Genomic DNA, 23,505 nt, shown 5'->3' on the forward strand with positions numbered 1-23,505 from the left:
AGACTGCCAGTCTGTTGTAGTCTGAAGTAGTCTGTTTGGTGGAGAGTCACCTTTATGCAAAGGTTAAAATGTAATTTCCTATAGTTTGCATAGTTTCAATGTACAGATCATTTATGTTTTGATATTGTATACTGTTTAGAGTGATGGTAGGTTCTTTGTTGACCTATGATCCTATTACTTATATTAACTTAAATTGTAAATTGTAGGTCTGTTTTGCAAACCATACAGTATGGTACTGCACAGGCTTATGAAACTGCTTTTTTCACTTTATGGCAGAAAACTGAAGACAAAAGATAAAAAAGAGAAGTATGACTAAGTTACAGAAGTGGTAAATTTTATCACCAACTTCATGTCATGGTTGGACTGGAAACAAAAGTCAGCCTGGGAATATTAATTAAAGCGGCCCTCATATTTGTAATTAAATAAATAATAAAAATCTGTACTTAAGCACAGTACTCAAGTAAATTTACTCCGTTACTGTCCACCACTGTGTATTACTATACTTGTGAGAACACAGTATTTCAGGATGCCGATTTTACGGGGTCATGTTTATGTTCCCTAAGTCCTATGGTCATGGAAAGGGGGGCATTTGCATTTCTTTCACCGTAGTAAATGCTGCATTCATGGTTTGGAGAGGCCAGTTTTTTTTACAGACGGGTAAAAGGGCAGGGGCTGAAGCCCCCTTTGATGTCTATGTTTGCACGTGCCTGATTTTAGATACAGCTTCTTTCCTTCTTTTTGGCCACAGCAAAAAATTTTTTATCTGGTCTAGATGTGAGGGCCGCGAAAAGGCCCAGACCTCTAGTTATTATTATCATTTTGTTCTGCTACAGCAAAAAAGGAAGGAAATGTGTTAATGCAGAACCAGTAAAGAGAGAAAAATGTTAACACAGAGCCAGAGAAATAAAAATAAAACGTGTTACGTGTTCAATGTGAATAGAGCTAAAAAAGGCCTGTTCAGTTGCTTGTTACAGAGGAGTTTATTAATTTAGGTCCTAAATTAATAAATCCTATACCTACATTTTAGGATATGCTATCTTTTACACACAGTCTCAGTCTGATTTATTTTTTGCAACTGCACCATTTCAGTTACTCAAAGGAGTGAAGGTGTACTTCCTGTTGTGAATCAGCTTAATAGAATAGCATTCAGACTAGTCAATGCTGCCAGTGGTCAGTAGAGGGCAGTGCTGTCTTGATAATGTGGGAGCATTTCAGAGCAGTTATTGTTTATTGTTGATTTTAGATTCCCATTAGTGACTGACTGCCTCAGCAGTGACTATTCTCCCTGGGGTCAAACAGTAGTATTATTACAACATAACAGTGCAATTCAAAAATTGACAAACAAAAATAAAACGACAATTAAAGAACCAATACAATATACTGTAGACATTCACACGTAGGCCTACAATCAAGATTATTTTGTTGCATGTATCAATATAACAACGATAACCAGAAACAACACACTAACATGAATTTAAACAAAAATAGGTCAAAAGAAAATAAATGAACCAGGCATAACAGGCATAAACTGACAAACATTAGACACAATATAAAACAATCTCTTTCCGCATTACAGCTCTTCTCAGTCTATTCTTAAAACCAACTCTGCTGGTGATTGATACTAAATATTGTGGAAGTCTATTCCAGTAAATCAGGGCCTTTCAACTGATTGTGAACCAGGGACCACGACCCTGACTAAGAATCAACCTGGGGAGCACTGTTGTGTTGGGTGGGGGTATGAGCTAAGATTAGTGTTTTGGTAACACTTGCTATGCTATGCATCCCATGTCTATGCATCCCACTGTTTCTCAACCAATGGTCCACAGACTACTAGTGGTCCATGGCATAATTAGGCCTGCAGGTGGCCCATGGGAAAATGTTTTAAAATGTAAATACATAAATGAAATACCTTTGTTAAATGTATTAAAATATATTAAAATAATATGTTATAAGTCCATCAAATGTAAGAACATGTTTGAATGAATATGCGTGGTGTGGGAGAAAAAACTTGAAATTAAATAATGACTGTTAAGGGCTTGATTTAATTTGTTGCACGGTATTACATGCAACAAATTATATCCAGCAGAGGCATTATTTAACTGAAATATGCGAGTGGTCCAGAGCTCAAAAAAAGGTTGAGAACCACTGATCTATACCTAGCCCACGGTTACCCTTATTCCGTTCTCTTACTTCATCCAACCTTCCATTACACTCATGTTATCTGATATATTGATTTGTATGTTATGTATGAGTGAGCAGACACATGTGATTATTTGGGCACATTTCCTAATAATGATGACTCAATCAGGCAATCTAGTACACTTCCTCTTCTTGAGAAAACTCCCTTTTTCTTGACCTCCGACTTCCCAGTAACTGACAACATTGACACGTCATCTAATAGGTCACCAGTTCATTAATGCACTGTTCCTTCAACACTAGACGCATGGTCAGGGACCACATACAATACCTTCATGGACCACCAGTGGTCCACGGACCACCTGTGGACCACTCACCCTTTCCACTCTGAACTTGGCACACTGTCCTCCAATGTAACCCCTGCAGCCTGTAACCTGGGCATGATGTTCGACTCCAACCTCTCCTTCAACCTACAGGTAACAAAAACTGTCCAATCGTGCTATTTTCAACTAAGGAATATCGCCAAAATTAAATCTTTCCTGTCAGTTGCTGACCTTGAAAAAGTCATTCATGCCTTCATTTCTTCACGCCTAGACTATTGCAATTCCCTGTACTCTGGCCTTAATTTTTTTTATCCCGCCTTCAATTAGTTCAGAACTCTGCCGCTAGGCTTTTAACTAACACTAAGAAGCGTGACCATATCACCGCTATACTGGCTGCTCTCCACTGGCTACCTGTAAGCGCCAGAAGTGATTTTAAGATTCTTCTCATCACTTTTAAAGTACATTATTGATATGCTGGAGCCCTACAAGCCGGAGCGTAACCTAAGATCCTCAGACAAGGCTCTATTGGTTGCTCATACGGCAAACCTCGTTACCCGGGATCAGCGGGCTTTTTCGGTCCGGGCCCCTGCGCTCTGGAACGCCCTCCCAGAGAAGTTGAGGCTATAGCTCAATCGGTGCTTTCTTTTAAAACACTTTTGAAAACACACTTGTATGCTAATTGTTTTTCTTAAGTTTATTTGCTTTTAACTGGTACTTTACTTCTACTGATGCATATTGTTGCAAAAAAATATATAAAAATATTATTCGACATCTCTCCTAATAATATTATATTACTTATTACTTGATATGTTTGTTTGTTTGTTTGTTTGTTTGTTTGTTTGTTTGTTTGTTTATTTAAGGATTCCCATTATAGAGACACACGAATGAGCCTCTAGTCTTCCTGGGGTCCCTGTATCAATAGTATTATATTACATATTATATTGCATAATTTACTCTTGCGCATGATGCATGCTCAAAGAGAACTGATCTACAAGATAACAACACATTGCATTGCAACACAATAATAGCTTGGAGATCTGTTCTTTTTGCGCACGTGACAGCCTCGTACTGTCGCTTCACACTGGCTCCTCTACGCAGCTGGATGGATGGGCGGACCGCTCATAGAAAAAAACATGCAGAGAAAAACTGTCAAAAACAAACCGCGTTCATTGTAACGAAGTAATGCAGTGTTTCTTGGACAAGTAATATGTAAACTGTTTTGGAAATTGTAATAAGTTGCACTACTCGTTACTGGGGAAAGTAATACAATTATTACAGTGGTATATTAATAAGTAATATATTACTTGTTTATCGGGTAATCCATGGCTGTCGTGGGTCCACACAGCTCCCGGGCCGTTCTTATACATGGATGGGTTTGGGTTTTGTGGTGGATAACGGTAGAGCTTCCAGGTTCAGATCTCTGCTGTTCTGATGCTTTGCTGGGTGGGGAACTGCTGGTCTGGAACCAGGATCCAATCCTTTCCAAAGGATAGGGAGGGTGATTTGAGTTATAAACTTCAAATGTGCCTATGTTTGTTCATACAATTATGATCGAAAATGTATATTGAGGGGGTTCTTGGGACATCTGTGTCATCACTTTTTTAAGTTAATTACATGCCCACACTTTAACCACTTAAGCACACGTTTTAAATATATAGCCTTCACTTTCATAAAAGCTAAATTGTGAATTAATAGCAGCATATTTTATCATTTAAATTTTTCAATATAAAAAACTTTTACTCAAGTAAGTTCGATTTTAGGACTCAATTAGACTCCACGAGAGTACACAAATGGAACCAAATGGACCGTTTTACTGGCAATAGAGGGTTTAGGCTACATATGAATTACATCAATAATTATGATTGTGTAATTATGACCAGATTCTTATGGTAGAAGGTTGCAATTTATGACAATAATTCTTTTTTGAAGCCCACGTTTGTATGTGAAACTAGAATTCATAAAAATCTTCTCATTTATTTTGGATAAGTAGTAAGTAATTAAGCCATGCCGAGCCATGAGGCCCATAGGGCAGGAGCCTATCTCCTGTTTCTGTAAAAAATTTTAAAAAAAGCTACACCCCTAAACCCCCTGGACATGACGCTAGTATGTCGCAGGGACTTACCCCTAATCCAACCCTTGATGCTGAGTGCTAAGCAGGGATGTACTAGGTCCCATTTGGTATGACCCTACCGGGGATCGTACTCCGACCTCCCAGTCTCAGGGTGGCGACTCTAATCACTAGGCCACTGAGGTGGAGCATTAATTTGGATAGTAATTCAATATTCTCCTATTCTTTATTATGCTCACATAAGCTATTCAGATGGGCCATTCACCACAAATAAGGATGTTTACATTTATAGAAATACAAGCAGATGTGTTCTGAATCGTCTGCCTTGCATTCCCTGTGCATTTTTGGAGTGCCGGATCACTGAAAGAAAACTACAAGTGTGACCTGATATATATGACTGTGTCATGTATTGTTTGATATTACTCCCACAGATTTTGTCCAAACATCACGAAAATTGGTACATATTACAGTATATCTATAGTCATGTGATCAAGACGGACCTTTCCCATTTTTCATAGTCCATTCTGATTGGCTGAGATTAGCTTCCAAAGTTTGCAGGAGTGGACCATTTTGAGCAAAATGCCTCACATCATGAACGCATGCAGCACCCGATTTCAATTCGGTCTCATGGCGGCACTATAACTCTTGAACATACATACATTACATTACATTACAGTCATTTAGCGGACGCTTTTATCCGAAGCGACTTACTCCAAATGTGCCTATGTTTAGCGCTAGGTGTAAAAGTGCAATATATCAGCTACCTACTTTCTTAAAAAGATGAGACAAAATAGCAAAATCAAATGAGCAAGAGCTAAAACAAATAAGTGTATCGACTAAACAAGATCCAATAAAACAATACACCAATAAAACAAGAGTTCGTACAACTAGTTAACAACAAGTAGGCCAGACAAAGAGGAAGGGTATGTATACAATCAAACGATTTAGTCCAAACCTCACCCAATTGTATACCATATCTCTGAAGTCAGTGATCAGTAGTCAATCGGATTCCATTCCTATGATTGTCTTTCAAAGTTTGTGGGAGGGGCCCATTTTACACAAAATGCCACAAGCACAGCTGGACCGGTGAGAAACTTTGAACGCACACTCCCAGTATGAAGAAAGAACCTATAGTATTCCTACAGATTTTGTCCACACCTCACACAATTCGGTACACCTTATCTCTGAGGTCATGTGGTCAAGACCTATCTGTCAGGCTTCTCATAGTCCATTCCAATTGGCTATGATTGTCTTCCAAACTTTGCAGGAGTGCCTCGTTTTGAACAAAATGCCACAAATCATGAACACAAAATGTTCACTTGGCCTTATGGTGGCCTTACGTTTTGGCAAATAACTCTTGAACCCTAACCCTCGTACAATCAAAATATTTTCCCCTGGATTCCTTGGACACTCTTCGCTCTTCGGGTCACTTTTTTCAAAAAATTTCCGCCACTTTGCGTATTTTTCAAAACACACTTTATTTAACTACTCCTACATATTTATCTCCAAAACTCACACAAACAAAAAATGCGATGAGATGTATGTATCCAAGTCACAAGTGGCTATGACTGCCTTCCAAAGTTTGCGGGCTCTGGGTAGGCAACCCGGCCTGGCAGAGACCTGTGCTCTGAGGAGCACACTTTTCTAGTCTGATTGTGTTTACCTGTCTCCTATGATGGGTATAAAACAATGACAAACTGAAAACAGCTTTGTCAATCTCTTTTAATTCATATTTCTTGCTATTATAATAGTTACATTTCATCTATCACAACGTGACATATGATGTTATGCGACAGCCTGATTTCGACAGAAAAGGACGACTTCACCCATTTTCCACCTATCTTCATATAATTGGTCCTCACTATTGCTCATGACAAAACACACTCGGTCTGTGTCTCATAGGAGGGCTGTGGACAATTCAAACCTGCCTACCAGTGACATCATTGTTAGGCAGGTTTTTTCTTTTTCAAACAAGATTTCAATTTGTTTTATTTTGATTTATATTAACGGAAGAAGCTTCCATTATAGCATGCTAACTTTCCAGGAACAGAAAGCCTTCAGTTTCTACTACCTTGGATTCCCCATGATGTCACTAGTAGGCGGATTTCTGAACTGTCCACAGCCCTACTCTGAGACACAGTGAGTAGACAGAAATAGTACCATATTATAATGAGCGTTATTGAGGACCAATAATATGAAGATAGGTTGAAAATGGGTGAAGTCGTCCTTTAACCCATTAAAACCGGGAAAGCATCTGTGTCATTTTATACTTTGGCTAATCCAAAATAGCAGATATACAGTATACAAGCTCATAGCGCGTCACTTCGTGTTGTGACATGAGCTTGTAGATCTGCTATTTTTGATTATATATATATATATATCTTTTAAAGCGAACATTTTAACTCAAATCTTTGCATCTGGGGGTCCCTGGAACAACGTATTTTGAGATGGGGGGTCGGCAGCCAAATACATATAATTTAGGGGGTCGTTGAGAGGAAAAAGTTTGAGCGCCACTGATATTATAGCAACAAAGTTTTTCAGAAAACTGCAGCAGACACCATGATGGTCAGACAGGCGGTGAACAGGACAATCTTCACCAGATACACAGATGCACTGGAACTCGAGAAACCTACACAAACCAACACACATGGAGAAGAAAACACAACAAGCAGGTTAGAGGCTCATATCACATCCTGCCAGTGTTGTAAAGTAACTAAGTACATCTACTTAAGTACTGTACTTAAGTACACTTTTGCGGTACTTTTACTTTACTGGAGTATTTTTAATTTTCTATACTTTTACTTTTACTCCACTACATCTCAGAGGCAAATATTGTACTTTTACTCCACTACAATTATATGAAAGCTTTAGTTACTAGTTACTTTGTAGGTTTTGATTATTATTAAAAAAACATGCATTAACCACTTCAGCTCTATTTAAACTTTGGCTATTTGAAAATAGCCGATCTACAAGCTCACAATGCGTCGCGATGCGACGCATTGTGAGCTTGTAGATCTGCAATTTTCAAAAGATTTGTATACATTTCATACATTTGAAAATGTGTGAAATGGTACATTCTGCATAATGAGTACTTTTACTTTTGTACTTTAAGTATCCAATACGTTTGTACTTTTACTCAAGTAAATTTTGAATTCCAAAGTTTTACTTGTAACGGAGTATTTCTACATTGCAGTATTGATACTTTAACGTAAGTAAAAAAATTTAGTACTTTTTTCACCACTGCATCCTGCAACACAGTGAGGCGTGGCATGTTCAGGAAAATGTAAAATAATGATGAAACACAAAACAAATGGCAAATATAGCTAGGCATGAATAGGGCTGTCAAGATTATGACATTTTACGTGACGATTAATTGTCACGCAAATAATTGTGATTAACGATTTAATTGTGTTTTTGTTGTTGAACGCTGGAGCATTATGAATCAAAATTACATTTCTGTTTGGTTTTTAGGCTTTAAAGCTACACAGCCAGGGCAGATATATAACCTAAATATACAAAGACATGACTGGCATATTTAATAACTTAATACTCAGCTTGTAGATCGGCTATTACCACTACTTTTTGAAATGTTTGAAACTACATATGAACATTTTTCTACATGGAAACGATTATGACGTTTATGTAACAATAATTGTGATTGTCTCATATACTTGCGATCAGGCGATTATGTACTAATTATGACAGGCCTATGTGGTGTAAAGAAACTAAGTATATTTACTCAAGTACTGTACTTAAGTACAGTTTTGAGGTACTTTTACTTTACTGGACTATTTCCAGATTTCAGTACTTTTACTTCTACTCCACTACATATCAGAGGCAAATATTGTACTTTTACGCCACTACAATTATTTGTAAACTTTAGTTACTAGTTACTTTGCAGATATAAATTATTACATTATAAAACATACATGAACCACTTTAGCCCTATTTTATACAAAGGCTATTTGAAAATAGCCGATCTACAAGCTCACAACGCGTTGCATCGCGACGCGTTGTGATCTTGTAGATCGGCTATTTTCAAACATGTTAGTACTTTTACTTTTGGTAGTACATTTTGATACAGATACTTTTGTACTTTTACTCTTTTACTATACTTTTAAATTTTGAATTCCGGACATTTACTTGTAACAGAGTACTTCTACATTGCAGTATCGATACTTTTACTTAAGTAAAACATTTGAGTACTTTTTCCACCACTGCAGGCTTAGGTGTGAAGGCATGATTGTTGGAAAAAAAGGAATCAGACATGACCTAAAAAAAAGTTTTTTACCTGAATCCAGCTCATGGCACAGAGGTTTAATCTCCTCCGTGGCGAAGCTCCAGCTGACCTGGTTGCTACGGTTGCATATGACTGACCCCTTCCACACGTAGACAGAGAGGTGACCAGTGGAAGTGACTGCTGTAATGGAATTGTCTCCTCTCTCCTGAGAACAGTGTTGCCTGTTGTCACATGTAAAGGTGACTCTGACAGAAGAGCCGTGGCTGCTGCAAGCCACAAACAGGTCACAGGAATCAGGGTTGGAGGACACTGGGATCACTTTCAGATTTACTGGGGACTCTGCATTTGGAGGAAAAAAATGTGTGGCTGAAAAGTTTTGTTGGAAAGACCAAATTGAATCAGTATTTAAAAAATAGCAAAATCTGTGGGAATTATCACATATATATATATATATATATATATATATATATATATATATATATATATATATATATATATATATATATATATATATATAAATGTTGAATATAGGATATGAGGTTTCTGCCCGGTAGCAACAATATGAAGGTGTTTATAAAACACCGCATCCTATCAAGGAAACACCAGGAAGCCTGGAATAGTATAGAGAACCATGTCAAATCAATATAATTATATTTTAAACAGACCGACATAGCCATCTAGCAGAGCTAAAACAGCAGCTGTTGACCCTCTTGGGGAAACATTAAGGAGCATAGAACATTAGATTAATACAAGTATAGGCTATTACAGTACATTTGAAATCAAGATAAACCTTTTCTTTTTGATTACATTAAGGTACTTACCTTGAAATGTTACACCATAGTCATAGTCATCGTAATCAGTTGAAAATGGGTATTCATCTGCAGCAGGGGTAGTCTCTGCAGCAAGGGTAGATAAGTATTCATCTGCAGCAGGGGTCGTCTGTGACACCACTGGAAAACATTATGACATTTTAAAGAAAATGTTTGTAATGTTTAAAATAAATATATAAATAATATATAAAAGAAATAGGTTAGCCATGGTTTCAATTAGGCTTCTAGACTTCAGCTACAGAAGTAGGTTTCAACAATAGTTGCAAGATGTTCATCATACCTGACGCTGCTGCGCAGATGAGGAGTGCCACTGCAATAAATACAGACATTCAAAATGTAATGCTGCTCTGTGTAGAAAACTGTATGTAATGTAAAAATCTTTGTCTTTTTCTTTTTGTCTTTCCTGTTGTTGCGCGCCCTTCCCCTTCCCCATCTGTGTTCATGTGCTTGAATACCAGGTACGTGCTGGCCACTGGGAAATTTGGGACAATTCCAGAAAGGCCTCTCCATTCCAATATTTAACTTTTTTTTCTCTCCACTTTTTGGGTCTGGGAAGCCCACAAAGTAAATATAAGTCATGTAATTGGCCCACTGGCTTGTCTCTCATCTGAAATGGCCTCAAAAAATCTGCCGCGTGGCCGTTGGCCGCGCACCTTACGGGCCTCTCTCTATCAGAGATCCCCAGGCTGAATTAGGGGCCCAGCACGTCCCTGTTGAAGACTGATACACTGGTGCCATGGAAAGATGTGCTTGCTGTTGTGGCAGTTGGGTTGTGGTCGATATAATCAAGGATTGGTGGGCAAACAACACCATCTGCTTTTTTTTTTAAAAGATTTTTTAGGGTCTTTTTATGCCTTTATTTGAGAGGCATAGGGAAAGTATGCTGACAGAGTATGCTGAACCCGCGACACACTGTCAGGCTGGCATTGCAGCCTTGGGTGCCTGGACCGCCACGCTGCCGCCCAGGCCAACATCACAATCTTCGACTTACTTACAGCAGCTACAACAGCTTCTCCCAGCTGGGCAGAGATTTCTAGAACTCGATCATATGAATAAATACTTAAGTGCAAGTACAAGTAAAAGTAAAAGTAGAAGTACATTTATTTTAGATATAAATATATATCAATGCGTTGCTGTAATGTTTTCACAATGAATTTATAGAACCTTGTAAGCAATGTAGTTTGTCTTCGGTAAACACAGTAAGCATTTGAAAATGTATGTTTTTTATGTCTGCATGTGCGTTTTTCAGAACATGGATTTATAAGGCCATGGGGTGTTCTTGGAGGTTTGTCAGGCTGATTCAGCTGCTGATCAGACTCAGCTTGTTCTTCTCCTGCTGCCGCCATTAGCGTGTTTTGTTTTGAGTTGATATAAGAACTCAAAAAAGTGGTGGACATATGGATAGGTTAATTTGCGCGCCTGGATGACGTATATCCGCTTTTATGTAGATCAGGGGTCTTCAACTTTTTTTTCGGGCCATGGATAGCTGAAGATGGAGAGGGACCCCATACTGTATATTCTTATTTTTTAGAATCCTTACCATTCTGTGACTGTCATACAGAAACGTGAATAGCGTGTGCATTGTGGCCTTGCATAGAACTTTAAAATTATGTTCAGCTCACAACCCAGACATCGTCATTGAAATTGTCAGCCAGCTCTGTGCAGTTTTGGAGAAGTAAAAACTCCCGACTAGACACATAACCTCAACATGCTAGACAACATGTTCTGTGTGAAAGCCATCGAACCTCAGAATGGTGAAGTAGAGCAGGGTGTTCTTCACAGCTTTCATGACATCTGACAATTCAGCACTAACTTATTTGGCAACGTTACAAGTGACTCCCTAGTCCCTGTGTAGCATGCAGTTTAACCTGTGACCTGTGTAGCATGCAGTTTAACCTGTGACCTGTGTAGCATGCAGTTTAACCTGTGACCTGTGTAACATGCAGTGCCTCCATCAGGTGTACACATAGGAGCCAACCAGTGCTTGAGCACCTGCCTGTTTGCTCTCATAGGAGAAATTGCCCTTCTCTTATTTAAATATTGATCTTGCTGAACCACAGTTGCTCTCCACCCTGCTCTCATTCAATACAATGTAGGTTAGGTCACTTTGATTTCTCATCCTGATAAGTCTGAAGACGTTTTAGTTGAGCATGGCAGTCTCCATATTTCTTGTTGTATAAAAGGCACAAAAATAGCAACATAAGTTGTCATCACTCGCTATGCAACACTTTTAAAAACACTGCAGCAGAAGAATAAACGTTTCTCAGACGTGGGTGTGAAGTGTGGTTTACATTTTAGGACATTATGCAACACTCAAAAGTGTGAACTTGCTACAGTAGGGTCTGTTGACAGGCTTTTTGTTAGGGCTTATCTATGAATTATTATCATTCATATTTGTAATTACATGAAGTATGTACACTTTTACTAGACTGGGTCTATATATTGTTTAACTTATCTGTTGCTTAAATTGCGACTGTCCTCCACACCGTGGGGGTTAATAGTTGGGCAGTCTTTCTTACAATTTATATTTGCTAATAGATTCATGCATATTTTTAGACATTTAAAACAAGCCAAAAAAAATGATCAGGAAAAACAATGGATGGCCCCCCTGCAGTGACTCCGAGGACCACCTAGGGGTCACAGACCCCCTGTTGAATGTGTACTGTGATAGGTTTCCTTCTTTGAAGAACACAGTGTGTGGCCAATTGCATTTTAGGGAAGATGGGGAAAAAAAGAAAAAGAAAAAGAACAGCAAAACCTAAAAGTAACTAGTACTTCACAGCCTTCCTAGACACGTACTTGAGTAAAAGTAAAATATTTGTCTTGGAAATGTACTGAAATAGCTCACAACACGTCGCACTGCGGCACATTGGGAGCTTGTAAATCGGCTATTTTCGGTGCGCAACACCGGCACACTTCTAAGTATCAATCAGTTATAGGCTAACTCCAACCCTGACCCCTAAACCTAACCTCTAAATGTCTAATCCTGATCCTGACCTGAATCTAATTATAAGCCTACATAACTCCCCAAATCTTCCTCCTTCCTTCCTATGAGGACCAGGAGAATTGTCCTCGCAATGACTATTTCTCACATTCTACAATACTTCTGGGGACATTTGGCCCTCCCAAGTATAGTAATACACACACACACACACACACACACACACACACACACACACACACACACACACACACACACACACACACACACACACACACACACACACACACACACACACACACACACACACACACACACACACACACACACACACACACACACACACACACACTCCCCAGCTGCACCTATTAATTGTTGTTATTATTATTACAGACGACATAAACTGTTTTCAAGGCAGCTCACTGTAAAAACATATAAAGTTTTAATTTGGAGATAAGGTTTCTGCCTGGCAGCAACAATATTGTGTGTGTGTGTGTGTGTGTGTGTGTGTGTGTGTGTGTGTGTGTGTGTGTGTGTGTGTGTGTGTGTGTGTGTGTGCGTGCAAAAGTACAAAAGTATTGGTATCAAAATGTATAAAGTACCAAAAGTAAAAGTACTAAAGTGTTTGAAAATAGCAGATATACAAGCTCACAACGCGTCGCAACTACATGTAGTAGTTGTAATTTGTGGAATGTCAGTTGTAGTCATGATGGAACCAACAGGAGGGTGGGATTGTAGGAAGGGGGGGGGGGGGGTAGTGCAGGGAGGGACAATATAGAACATCACCAAACCCAGTACTGTTTGTTTTTTTAATAAAAATGTTAATTTCCTGCTGATTTTACTATTTGAAGATCCGGATCCGGATCCGCGAATCCAGTCCGGGTTTTCTTCTTAACACCTTTACCGCCGGGCCCGTAGTTCTACGGGCCGTTAAATCCAACGGTTAAGCGCCGAGCCCGTAGTCCTACGGGCTGCGGTCTTTTCGCGCATGCGCGGTCCGGGTGCACTTTCGGATTTTTTTTGATCCACTTCCGTTTCCGGTTTGATGACAGGAAATAGAATTATTTGGGATCCGGTTTTGACGCTCACGCCCGCTCCCATTCTACAGACGAAACTGAAACTCAATTCTCTTCCTGTAGTTTTTTCTCCTCGCATTTCACTGTTTAACGTAATCCGCTCTAACTCAAACATGGATGCCCCGTTTGACACGTGGTTTTCACTGGGAGATACAGGGAGATCGCGCGGATGTAAACAGACCGTGTAGCGCTCAATCTTAAGGATTTTAACAAGATCTATGGCGACATGAAAAAAACAAAAAAACAACAAAAACACCTTGGCACTGGTGAGTACATTATGAGATTAACCTCTGGCGGTGGATGTGTTAATAAAAATAGCAAAATCAACAGGAAGTTAAAATTTTTATATAAAAAAAAAAAACAGTACTGGGTTTGGTGATGTTCTATATTGTCTGAATCAACTTTGTTAGCATTTGTTTAGGTGCTAAAAGAGTGACTTTGAGAGCTGTTTTACCGTACCATGTAAGTCAATGAGGAGCATATTTTGAATTATCAATTTCTAATCAATGGAGCAATTATTTTTTATTTCTTGTCCACCTTTGGAGTTACATCATGGCAAGGTAAATACACAACCCAAACCTCTACCAAAGTGGTCTTGCCCTTTAAGTACAGTACTTGAATAAATGTACTTAGTTACTTTACACCACTGCTTGCCACTATAGCAGGACCAGTTCAAACCCTCCACACATCATCAGGCTCATTGTCATTCCTGTCCTGTTCCTCCTCCCTGTGAGATGACCAGATGTCTGCCTCACTGTGAGGCCTCCCATTGTAATTACTGTAGTTTAATGGAGACGTCAATGAATGCCAGAGGGCGTGTGCGTGTGCGTGTGTGTGTGTGTGTGTGTGAGCGTGTGCGTGTGCGTGTGTGTGTGTGTGTGTGTGTGTGTGTGTGTGCGCGTGCGTGTGTGTGTGTGTGTGTGTGCTTGTATTGCTATACTTGTGAGGAAAATGTCCCCACAAGTATAGTAGAATTTGGGAATTTTAGACATTGTGAGGAATATTTTCCTGGTCTTCACAAGAAAAACATGTTTGAAAGAGAACAGATCTACACAATAACAACACATTTGCATTGGAACACGATGATAGCTTGTAGATTTGTTCTTTTTGTGCATGTGTCAGCCTCTACAAACTTCCCAAACTGAGTGGGGTCCCCAAATGATTAGCTTAATGTGCAACAGTGGTTTCTCACTCAACAGTAACCAAACCAACATACAGTCTAAGTGTATACAGGGTATTTGCGCATTTCTAAAGTACAATTTAATGACTTTTAAAACCTTTGTAATACCAAATTGGCCAAATTATCAAATATTACGCAAGAAAGAGGCAAACATTGTGAAAATAGCCGATCTACAAGCTCACAACGCCTCATGGTGCGAGGCTTTGTGAGCTTGTAGTTCAGCTATTTTCACAATATTTATCTGTGGAACCGAGTCAAACTAAATGTAATGCCTCAACTTCTACGATTCCAAGTGCTTGTCAGGGTGGGGGGTCCCCAGTTCAAATATGATGCTTTTGGGGGGTCCCCAGTTCAAATATTCGGAGGGTCGCGGCCTGAAAAGAACCTTCGCAGTGGTGGGCAGGCACTTTTAGCACTGCCTATTTTTTTTTAAGTATGGGTACAAATAAGTAAACACAATGATTCACTGGCAAATACATAGACATTTTATTTGACCAAATATGGACAAACTCACACCTTGACAGGCATGCAGAGATTCCACACATTTATAAAGATGAAGTGTAGTGATATGGAACGCAGGGTGAAGTTCTTCGTGATACAATCGATTCTTATGTTACTGTTTACATATCGATATAGTTGGAACGTTGAAATAAAAATGGATGTATCGATACAGTTACTGTATCGTTACACCCCTAGTAATTAATACATTCATTTACAGTGACTGTGGTCAGGTCTGGTGTGTGTGTGTGCGTGCGTGCGTGCGTGCGTGCGTGCGTGCGTGCGTGCGTGCGTGCGTGCGTGCGTGCGTGCGTGCGTGCGTGCTTGTGAGAACATTGATTGACAAAGGTAAAAGACAGACATGCCCTGAAGGCCTCAGTACCACATGACTGCGTGTTTAAAGAGCTGGTGCCATGTTTTTGCACTTTTTCTGTTTTTCATGTGTCTATGAGGTTGATAGAACTTCATAAAGCCCCCCGGTGGTGTTTTTATGGTGTTTTATGTCTTCTCTGACTATTTGGAGTTTTTTCCTGGAGGCTGAAACCTTGAGGGTCAAACGTACCAATAGAGAAACATACCCTCCCCCTCATTATCATAACACAACAGGTGTGGGCATGAGGAGGAGGAGGGACTAGGACAGGTGGGTGGTGCTAAGGTGGTGGAGGAGGTGCTAAGGTGAGAATCAGGTATACTTAATGAACTGGAGGCGTGTCCACATAAAAACATAATTTTAACCATTTCTGTACACTTTTTTTTTGTTGAAAAAAATCCTTACATAATAATAATACCTTATGATCAGGTTTTAGGGTTGAAAAATATCATGGCACCCCATCTTTAAAGACCCAGTCATGTGATATGTTTTTGTAGATGATAAAACCAACTCTTTAAGAATCTATGTGAATAGAACCCGAATGTACTGTATATGTTCAAATAAATAATCCTGGGTTGGGCCTTTAATAGTTTAACATTACTACTCTGGCACAGCCTCATGCAAGTCAACCATTAAGGATTAATTTATTGAATTAGTGTACTATGTATTCTGTCCTTGTTCTCTACCCTTACCCTGTATCTTTGTTTCATCTTTGCTCTATGCGTGTGTGTGTGTGTGTGTGTGTGCCTGCCTGCCTGTCTGTCTGTCTGTCTGTCTGTCTGTCTGTCTGTCTGTCTGTCTGTCTGTCTGTCTGTCTGTCTGTCTGTCTGTCAATCTGTTTGCTAACCTTAAATCCTTACTCTGGCTCCCTATACGAGTGTCAAAGAATTGATCTAAAAATACTACTGTTAGTCTATAAAGCTTTGAATGGTTTAGGGCCAAAATACATTTCTGATCTTAAACCATCCATATCTCTCAGGTCCTCTGGGAAAGGTCTGCTTTCTGTCCCTAAAACCAAAGATAAACGTGGAGAAGCAGCATTTAGTTTTTAATGGTCCAAATATCTGGAACAAACTCCCCGAAAACTGCAGGTCTGCTGCCACTCTTATTTCTTTTTCTTTCTCTTCTGCACTGCATCTGAATTTGTTATTTTTACTTATTTTGTTTAATGCATCCTAATGTCATTTTATAACTGCGTTTCTTTTGCTTGATGTTTTGTGTAAAGCACATTGAATTGCCTTGCTGTTGAAATGTGCTATACAAATAAAATTGCCTTGCCTGGCCTAACCAAATGGACGCTCTACCTTCTGAGCCACTGTTGCTCTGGAACATGAAGATGTACATGTGGAGAACATGCAAACTCCACACAGAAAGGCTCCAGTAAAACTCAAACCGACGACCTTCTTGTATGAGACAACACAACAGTGCTAAGCATACATTTAAATAGGATAATTACAGTAAGTGTTTCATAAACATTGGGCCTGCTGCCAAAATGTTGGGCTTACTTTTATATTAAATACAACTTTGCATCGGAGCTACAGTGCGTCATAACATTGTTTATTTGTCTATTTCTCCAGTCTGACCTACCTACTGTTCTGCCCCAAGGATGTAGGGGGCATGTTTAGTTTGTTAATTATGTGAAACAGCACCACCCTATGGTAACCCTAATGTGTTAGGTGTCTTATTTTCTTGATTTACTCACTTGTCATGTGACTACAATTAAGCTAAAATATACTACACCTGAGCAGCCTGCATGGTTAATAGTCAATATAATAAGTCATCAACTTGCGTACATGCTGTTTATTTTCCTCCTTGCTAAGAGCAAAGTCTCTGAATATGATTATTTGTGATATCAGGTTATTTTATGTTTTTTTTGTTGTTGTAAGAATACATATTACAGGAGCTAAAACGATGTGTTCAAGGTAGATGAGCTCTGTTTGTCACACGTCATTTGTATTATGTAGTAGCATACAGTCATTTTTGAAATGTTGGTATTGTTTCAGTTTCACAAGAAATAAAAAGAGTACTAGTAAACTTCATAAAAGACAACACCTTCTCTGAGTTTTTGGGGAAATGTTTAGCCTTAGCTAGTGAGGCCATGTAGCTTTACATTTAAATGGCGCAGCTTCAGACTGCGTATCCCACACATTCACAGCTGGGGTGGGTGGGTGCTGATCCTGGCTGAGCACTCTGAAGGAGGTTGTCTGTGCCTGTCCCCAAAAACCTGACTTCCGTTTCATATAGATAAGACACTGAACCCCTAACTGCTCCCGATGAGCAGGTTGGTGCCTTGCATGTGATGTCCTGGTAACCGGAAGACTCGCCCCAAAACACGCTCACCCCCATTTTTTTTCTCGCATACCAGCAATTCTTGTATTCTTGTATTTATTTTACTGAGGATAAAGGTTAGAAATACGTTTAGGGTTAGGCATAGTTTTACTGAGGTTAAGTTTAGGAATAAGGTTACGCTTTGGCACCGTTTTACTGAGGTTACGTTTAGGAATAAGGTTAGGTTTAGGCATAGTTTACTGAGGTTAAGTTTAGGAATAGCACGTGAATACCACCGGATTTGCCCCAGGGCGAGTTTTGCGGCGAGCGTTTTGGTATTCGTCCTCTGCCTTCGGTGTGTGGCTTGGAATCCATGCACCAATCAGGGGCCACTAGGCCGTCTGGTCAAGGCCCTTTTCGTTCAGTTTCGTTCCCATCAGGTGGATCTAAATAATCTCTGCTTCTTAAAAAAGATCTATTGGTAGTAAGTAAGAAACAAAAAGTTCTCCATCTGCTTTCCTGCAGTATTTTTCTAATCAGTGTTTAAAGTCGGTACTATTTCTTACTAGGCGTAGATTTAGTGTGGTTGCCCTAACAGACTATTTTGTCCCGCTACTCCTCCCACAGTTTTTGCGCCACACACTTGTTGCCATATGTCAAAATGACCGGCTTCATCTGGAATCGTGTGCGTGTATTTTGATAAGAGATAGGTTGTATCATTTAATTGATATTAATTTATTAGTGAATTCATTTTCCCCATTGACTTGCATGGGAAAATGCGAAAACTCCCATTCAACAATTTTTGCCACGGACATGCAAAATAAGTGATCAACTAGAAAAAGTGCTCCTCGGAGCACAAGTCTCTGCCAGGTCAGGTACGTTATTGTGGCCTCCTGGTGGCGCTATAATAGGCCAATGTGAAAAGGGTGCCATTTCTTCTTAGGCCTTTCACGGCAATCGGACACTGCATTCATGATCTTGAGGCATTTTGTTCCAAAAATTTGTTTTGTGAAATTAGACCTGCTGGTGGCGCTATAACAGACCAATGTGAAAAGGGTGGCATTTGTTCCTCGGCCTAGTGGGAATTGGTCTCTAGGGAGTGTTCGTGCAAAGTTTCACTCAGATCGGTGCAGTTATAGGTAAAACGTGAATCGGCCTGTTATAGCGCCACCATGAGGCTGATTTTAAAGTTTTTAAGTGGCATTTCTTCCTTGGCCTAGTGGGAATGTGCGTGGCCAATTTCACGGAAATCTCATGCTGCGTTCTATAATAATAATTGGGTCTTACCAGTACAGACAGTGCTTCCATCTGACATTGCAGAAGCAAAAGGGCCTCTTAGCTGCAAAGGTGAGTGGACAGATGGCCTTTCAGAGGACAGTGTTACTTGAGGACAGGAGGAGACAGGAAGTTCCAGCTAAACTAGTTTTTTGTTCGTCTATGTAGCTTCAATAGGTGTGGTTTCCATTACAGTAGACCTAATCCATGTTGATGAGAAAGCATGCCGATGGGACAAAGGAAAAAGACTTGACTGTCAAAACAGAATTATGTACATGATGAGTAATTCATGAAGGGCATGTCATGATCTAAATGAATGCAATGTCACAATAGTTTGATGCAAAGGTGCCTAACTTTGATAAGAGGTGAGGAGGAGGTCTCATGGTGAGGTTGTGGATCAAGGGTTTCCATGGATTATGCTTGTTGAGTGTAATTATAATTGAGTTGTTATTGTTATTATTGGAGACTTTGAAACACTTTCTCTAAAAAAAATATATACATATAGAAAAAAAAGAAAAAGAAAAAAGTGCCACGGACATAGAGTTTCATACATTGATTTACAAATGACACATACATATTTTATACCATATTTTGTAATAATTTGCAGCTTTAGTGTATTTATTTTAGTCTAGTCAATTCTTGGCATTATTCCAAGCTAGGGGGGTGTGGTAGCATTTTGATTGATTTTCAGCCATTTTGGGCCAAGGTGTGCTGCTTTTTTTTTCGACCTTTCATTGTTGTGACATTTTTTATGTATGAAACGTAAGCTTTTAGCTAAATGTACTATGTGTATGTTTCATTGTGCTGGGTGCCAATCACTTCCGTAGAAGTGTTTATTTAAACAAATTTGCTACATTTCATGATCTAAATTCAATTATGAGTATACTAAGGCACCAATACTTGTTTCAGATGTTAGGTATGTATGTATTTATGACATTTGAGAAAGATTTTGTGTTGCCAAAATCAATATAACACATTTTACAAGCAAAAACAGCAGCACAAGATTTTCGTTTTTTGGTTATTCACTTTTATATACATTTCTGGCTTGTGAAAAAATACTGCAGGATATTGTGTGGAGACCTTTTAACCCAAAGTCCACAAGGGTATTGTCTATGCAAAAATGCATTGAAAAAGTAGATCCAAGACGTGGGAACGAAATTCATTTTCTAAGCACTTTTTGGTGGGTCACCACACGGCCTACACTGGTAGATGGGCGGCTCTCTGGGTGATTGGTCCACAGTTATTGAAATCCATGAACCAATCAGACTGATGGATGGGATGAGTGCTGGATACCCACAGCCAATCATCTGTCGGGCCCGGCACACTGATTATGCGACAGGGGCGGGGCCTGCTGAATGTGGTTGCATTCCGGTAATACACTGGGGGCGTGCCTGCTGAATTTCTCTGTTGCTTGTAGCTCTGCTATTTTCAGAGCGCAACACCCGAGCGCAACCAAACACAAAATTACTTGTCTTTTAGTTCCACTGGATCTCTTCTCCACTAGTCCCTCCCTAACATGTTATTTGTTGACGAAAATTGTCAATATATTTAGTCTTAGTTTTTGTCATCATAGCTTAGTTTTTATTCAGTTTTAATTCATTGAAATAAGGTAGTCAACGAACATTTTTCGTCATAGTTTCCGTCGACGAAATTAATACTGGCTGTGAGGAAGCAAATATACTACACCTAGGCCTACACCTGAATGTTGTTATTTACTGTAACTATGGGAATGCATTGAGGATTATGTGGTGGGCTTCATGTGTAGCGTTGTGTCATGGTGTTCATTCTGTGATTTATGTTGATATATGTATTTTGGTGTAGCACCATGAGTGTGATGTCTATCTGTTCTGAAGAAACCTTTCTTGAGTATAAGTGGGGTTGTGTGAGAGAAGTTACTGAGACTATTGACTTAAATAATGTTGTTGAGACATTTGCCAGGATAAAGAAAAGAAAAACACAGTTCTTGCTCAAATAGCAGCAGTAAGGCACAAACACATTTTGTATTCTTATAGCCTTTTTGCTCAACAATGTTGTATGTTGTATGTTGTACAATGTTTACCGATGATCATATTTGTGGCGTCCAGAGTTACTATTGTGTTGGGACTGGGGAGATTTATGCTCGGGAGCGTAATGGCACCTTAAGTTGTTTTATTGTAATTTTATTGTGTATTTATTTGTATTGGGACTGCGTTGGGAAAGTGTTATTAATGCTATGTTGGTCATGTGTTGCATTTATGTATTAATTTAATTTGCCTATTTGTATACCAGTGATGGTTATATGCAGAAATATGATTGAGTTGGAGTTGGTTGGTATGTTGCATGCAGCACAAGGAGGCTATTCTTATTATAATCGCTGTCATGGTTTATTCTTCCGATGTGCTTTTTTGGCTGTTTTCTCACTCAGTGTTTGTTCCTTATATTGTCTAAAATGTTATATTTGGCTAAATATTGAGAGTAAAAGACATTTGAAATGCTAAATGTAATTATGTTAAAGTAAGTCATTTAGCAACCAAACCAAACTGTATGCTATTGGGCAAACATAAGGAAGTTGACCTAATTGTCTCAGCCGCAGTTAAAATAAAATGTTATTATATTAAGCCTTTTAAACCAGTGAAATTATTTGCTGCATACATCCCTATAGAGGGCCCTTTTGATCTGAAAACCCATGCGGAAAAAAGTCCAGCTACGCCATTTGTCACAACAATAATCCATGATCTAATTATACTTTGTTAGTTTCACGTGGGGAGAATGCTTATCTAGAAGCGTACACATGATGTATTTTGAGCTTTTAGATCTAAATGCAGTCCACATATAAGAGCCCTTACCAAAGATGGTTAATTCATGAAGATACGCCATCCCAATTGGAGCCACTATAAGCGAAATGGTACACAAATCCTACACATGGTTTCCTAAGTGGACGCCCGGTGTCTGACAGCAAATCTTGTGGACCTCCTAGTCCTATGTTTACTGGTGTGAGAGCGTGTTGCTGGGACAGAGAAAGGTCGATAATAAAGTAGATTTCATCCTGATTTGTCCCTCTGAAAAAAGCCATTTAAGTATGAAAATCTTGGGAATATTGTGTGGGTCAAATCTTTTGTTCAGTGACCATGGGGCTAAAGAATGGTTCATGTTAACGTAAGAGAGAGAGAGGTATATCTCGCACGGTTGCTTTCACACTATAGCCCAATTTATGCTCTATTTCATATCATGCCAAAAAGCTTATACATTGACCACGCAAGGCACCAACCTGCTCATCGGGAGCAATTAGGGGTTCAATGTCTTGCTCAAGGGCACTTCGACACTAACTCTGGGGGAGCCCGGGATCGAACAGGGAACCTTGCGGTTGCCAATTCACTCTACCCGGCCTCTCCACTCTACCCCTGAGCCACTGCCACCCCTATACATATAGTTTGTTTGCCAGCCTGCATTTTAACCTTAATATTGTATGTTAGGATGTCTTAATGATGCAAGTTGCTAATTTGATAAGGCACGCATTCTATAAACCATGTCGACGCTAAATATCGTGTTAGCAATATTTTGAGTAATTAGTGTCACACTGTTACAGAGTAACCCACATGCAAAACATAACTTTAACACACTTATCCGTGCAAGTTAACAGCCCAGTTATTCAATAAGAGCTTTATTATGTAGAGAGAATCATACAAACAAGCAACTTAGCACTTAGCAAGCAACTTAGCATCAGGTTTTATTTTATAAATACAACAATCTGCCGGATTGAAGAGTTATTTCATAGCGTAACATCATTATCACCCGTTCTTTTGATGACGCGTCAATAGCTTCACATTTACGATACGACATTGTAAAATGGGTGAAGTCGTCCTTTAAACCATTAAAACCGGGAAAGCATCAGTGTCATTTCATACTTTGACTATACAAAAATAGCAGATATAGAAGCTCATAGCACGTCACTACATGCCGCTTGTAGATCTGCTATTTTTTTATATACATCTTTTAAAGAGAACATTTTTTAACTAAAATCTTTGCTCCTGGGGGTCCCAGAGATGGGCGGGTCGGCGGCCAAATACATATAATTTAGGGGGTCCTTGACATAAAAAAGTTTGAACGCCATTGATATTATTGCAACATACGTTTTTCAGAAAACTGCAGCAGACACCATTGTGGTCAGACAGGCGGTGAACAGGACAATCTTCACCAGATACACAGATGCACTGGAACTCGCGGAACCTACACAAACCAACACACATGGAGAAGAAAACACAACAAGCAGGTTAGAGGCTCACATCACATCAACACAGTGAATGATGAAACACAAAACAAA

General features: G+C 39.3%; 1 protein-coding gene across 2 annotated transcripts; it reads right to left on the bottom strand.

Moving 5' to 3' along the window:
- Positions 1-5,988: 5,988 nt before the first annotated feature.
- LOC308088689 (uncharacterized protein) lies at positions 5,989-10,090 on the bottom strand. Of its 2 annotated transcripts, none has more exons than XM_080433240.1 (4): positions 9,878-10,090; positions 9,589-9,663; positions 8,819-9,106; positions 5,989-7,156 (listed from the first exon to the last, which is right to left on the bottom strand). In XM_080433240.1, exons 1-4 carry the CDS (start codon positions 9,924-9,926, stop codon positions 7,065-7,067), a joined length of 504 nt encoding a protein of 167 aa, XP_080289366.1. In that variant the 5' UTR covers positions 9,927-10,090; the 3' UTR covers positions 5,989-7,064. The 2 variants fall into 2 exon arrangements, with proteins under 2 accessions (XP_080289366.1, XP_080289365.1); XM_080433239.1 differs by having other exon boundaries at positions 9,589-9,717.
- Positions 10,091-23,505: the final 13,415 nt, after the last annotated feature.

The sequence above is a fragment of the Gymnoscopelus braueri genome (assembly GCF_963280865.1).
Source record: "Gymnoscopelus braueri genome assembly, chromosome: 7".
Lineage (NCBI taxonomy): Eukaryota > Metazoa > Chordata > Actinopteri > Myctophiformes > Myctophidae > Gymnoscopelus > Gymnoscopelus braueri.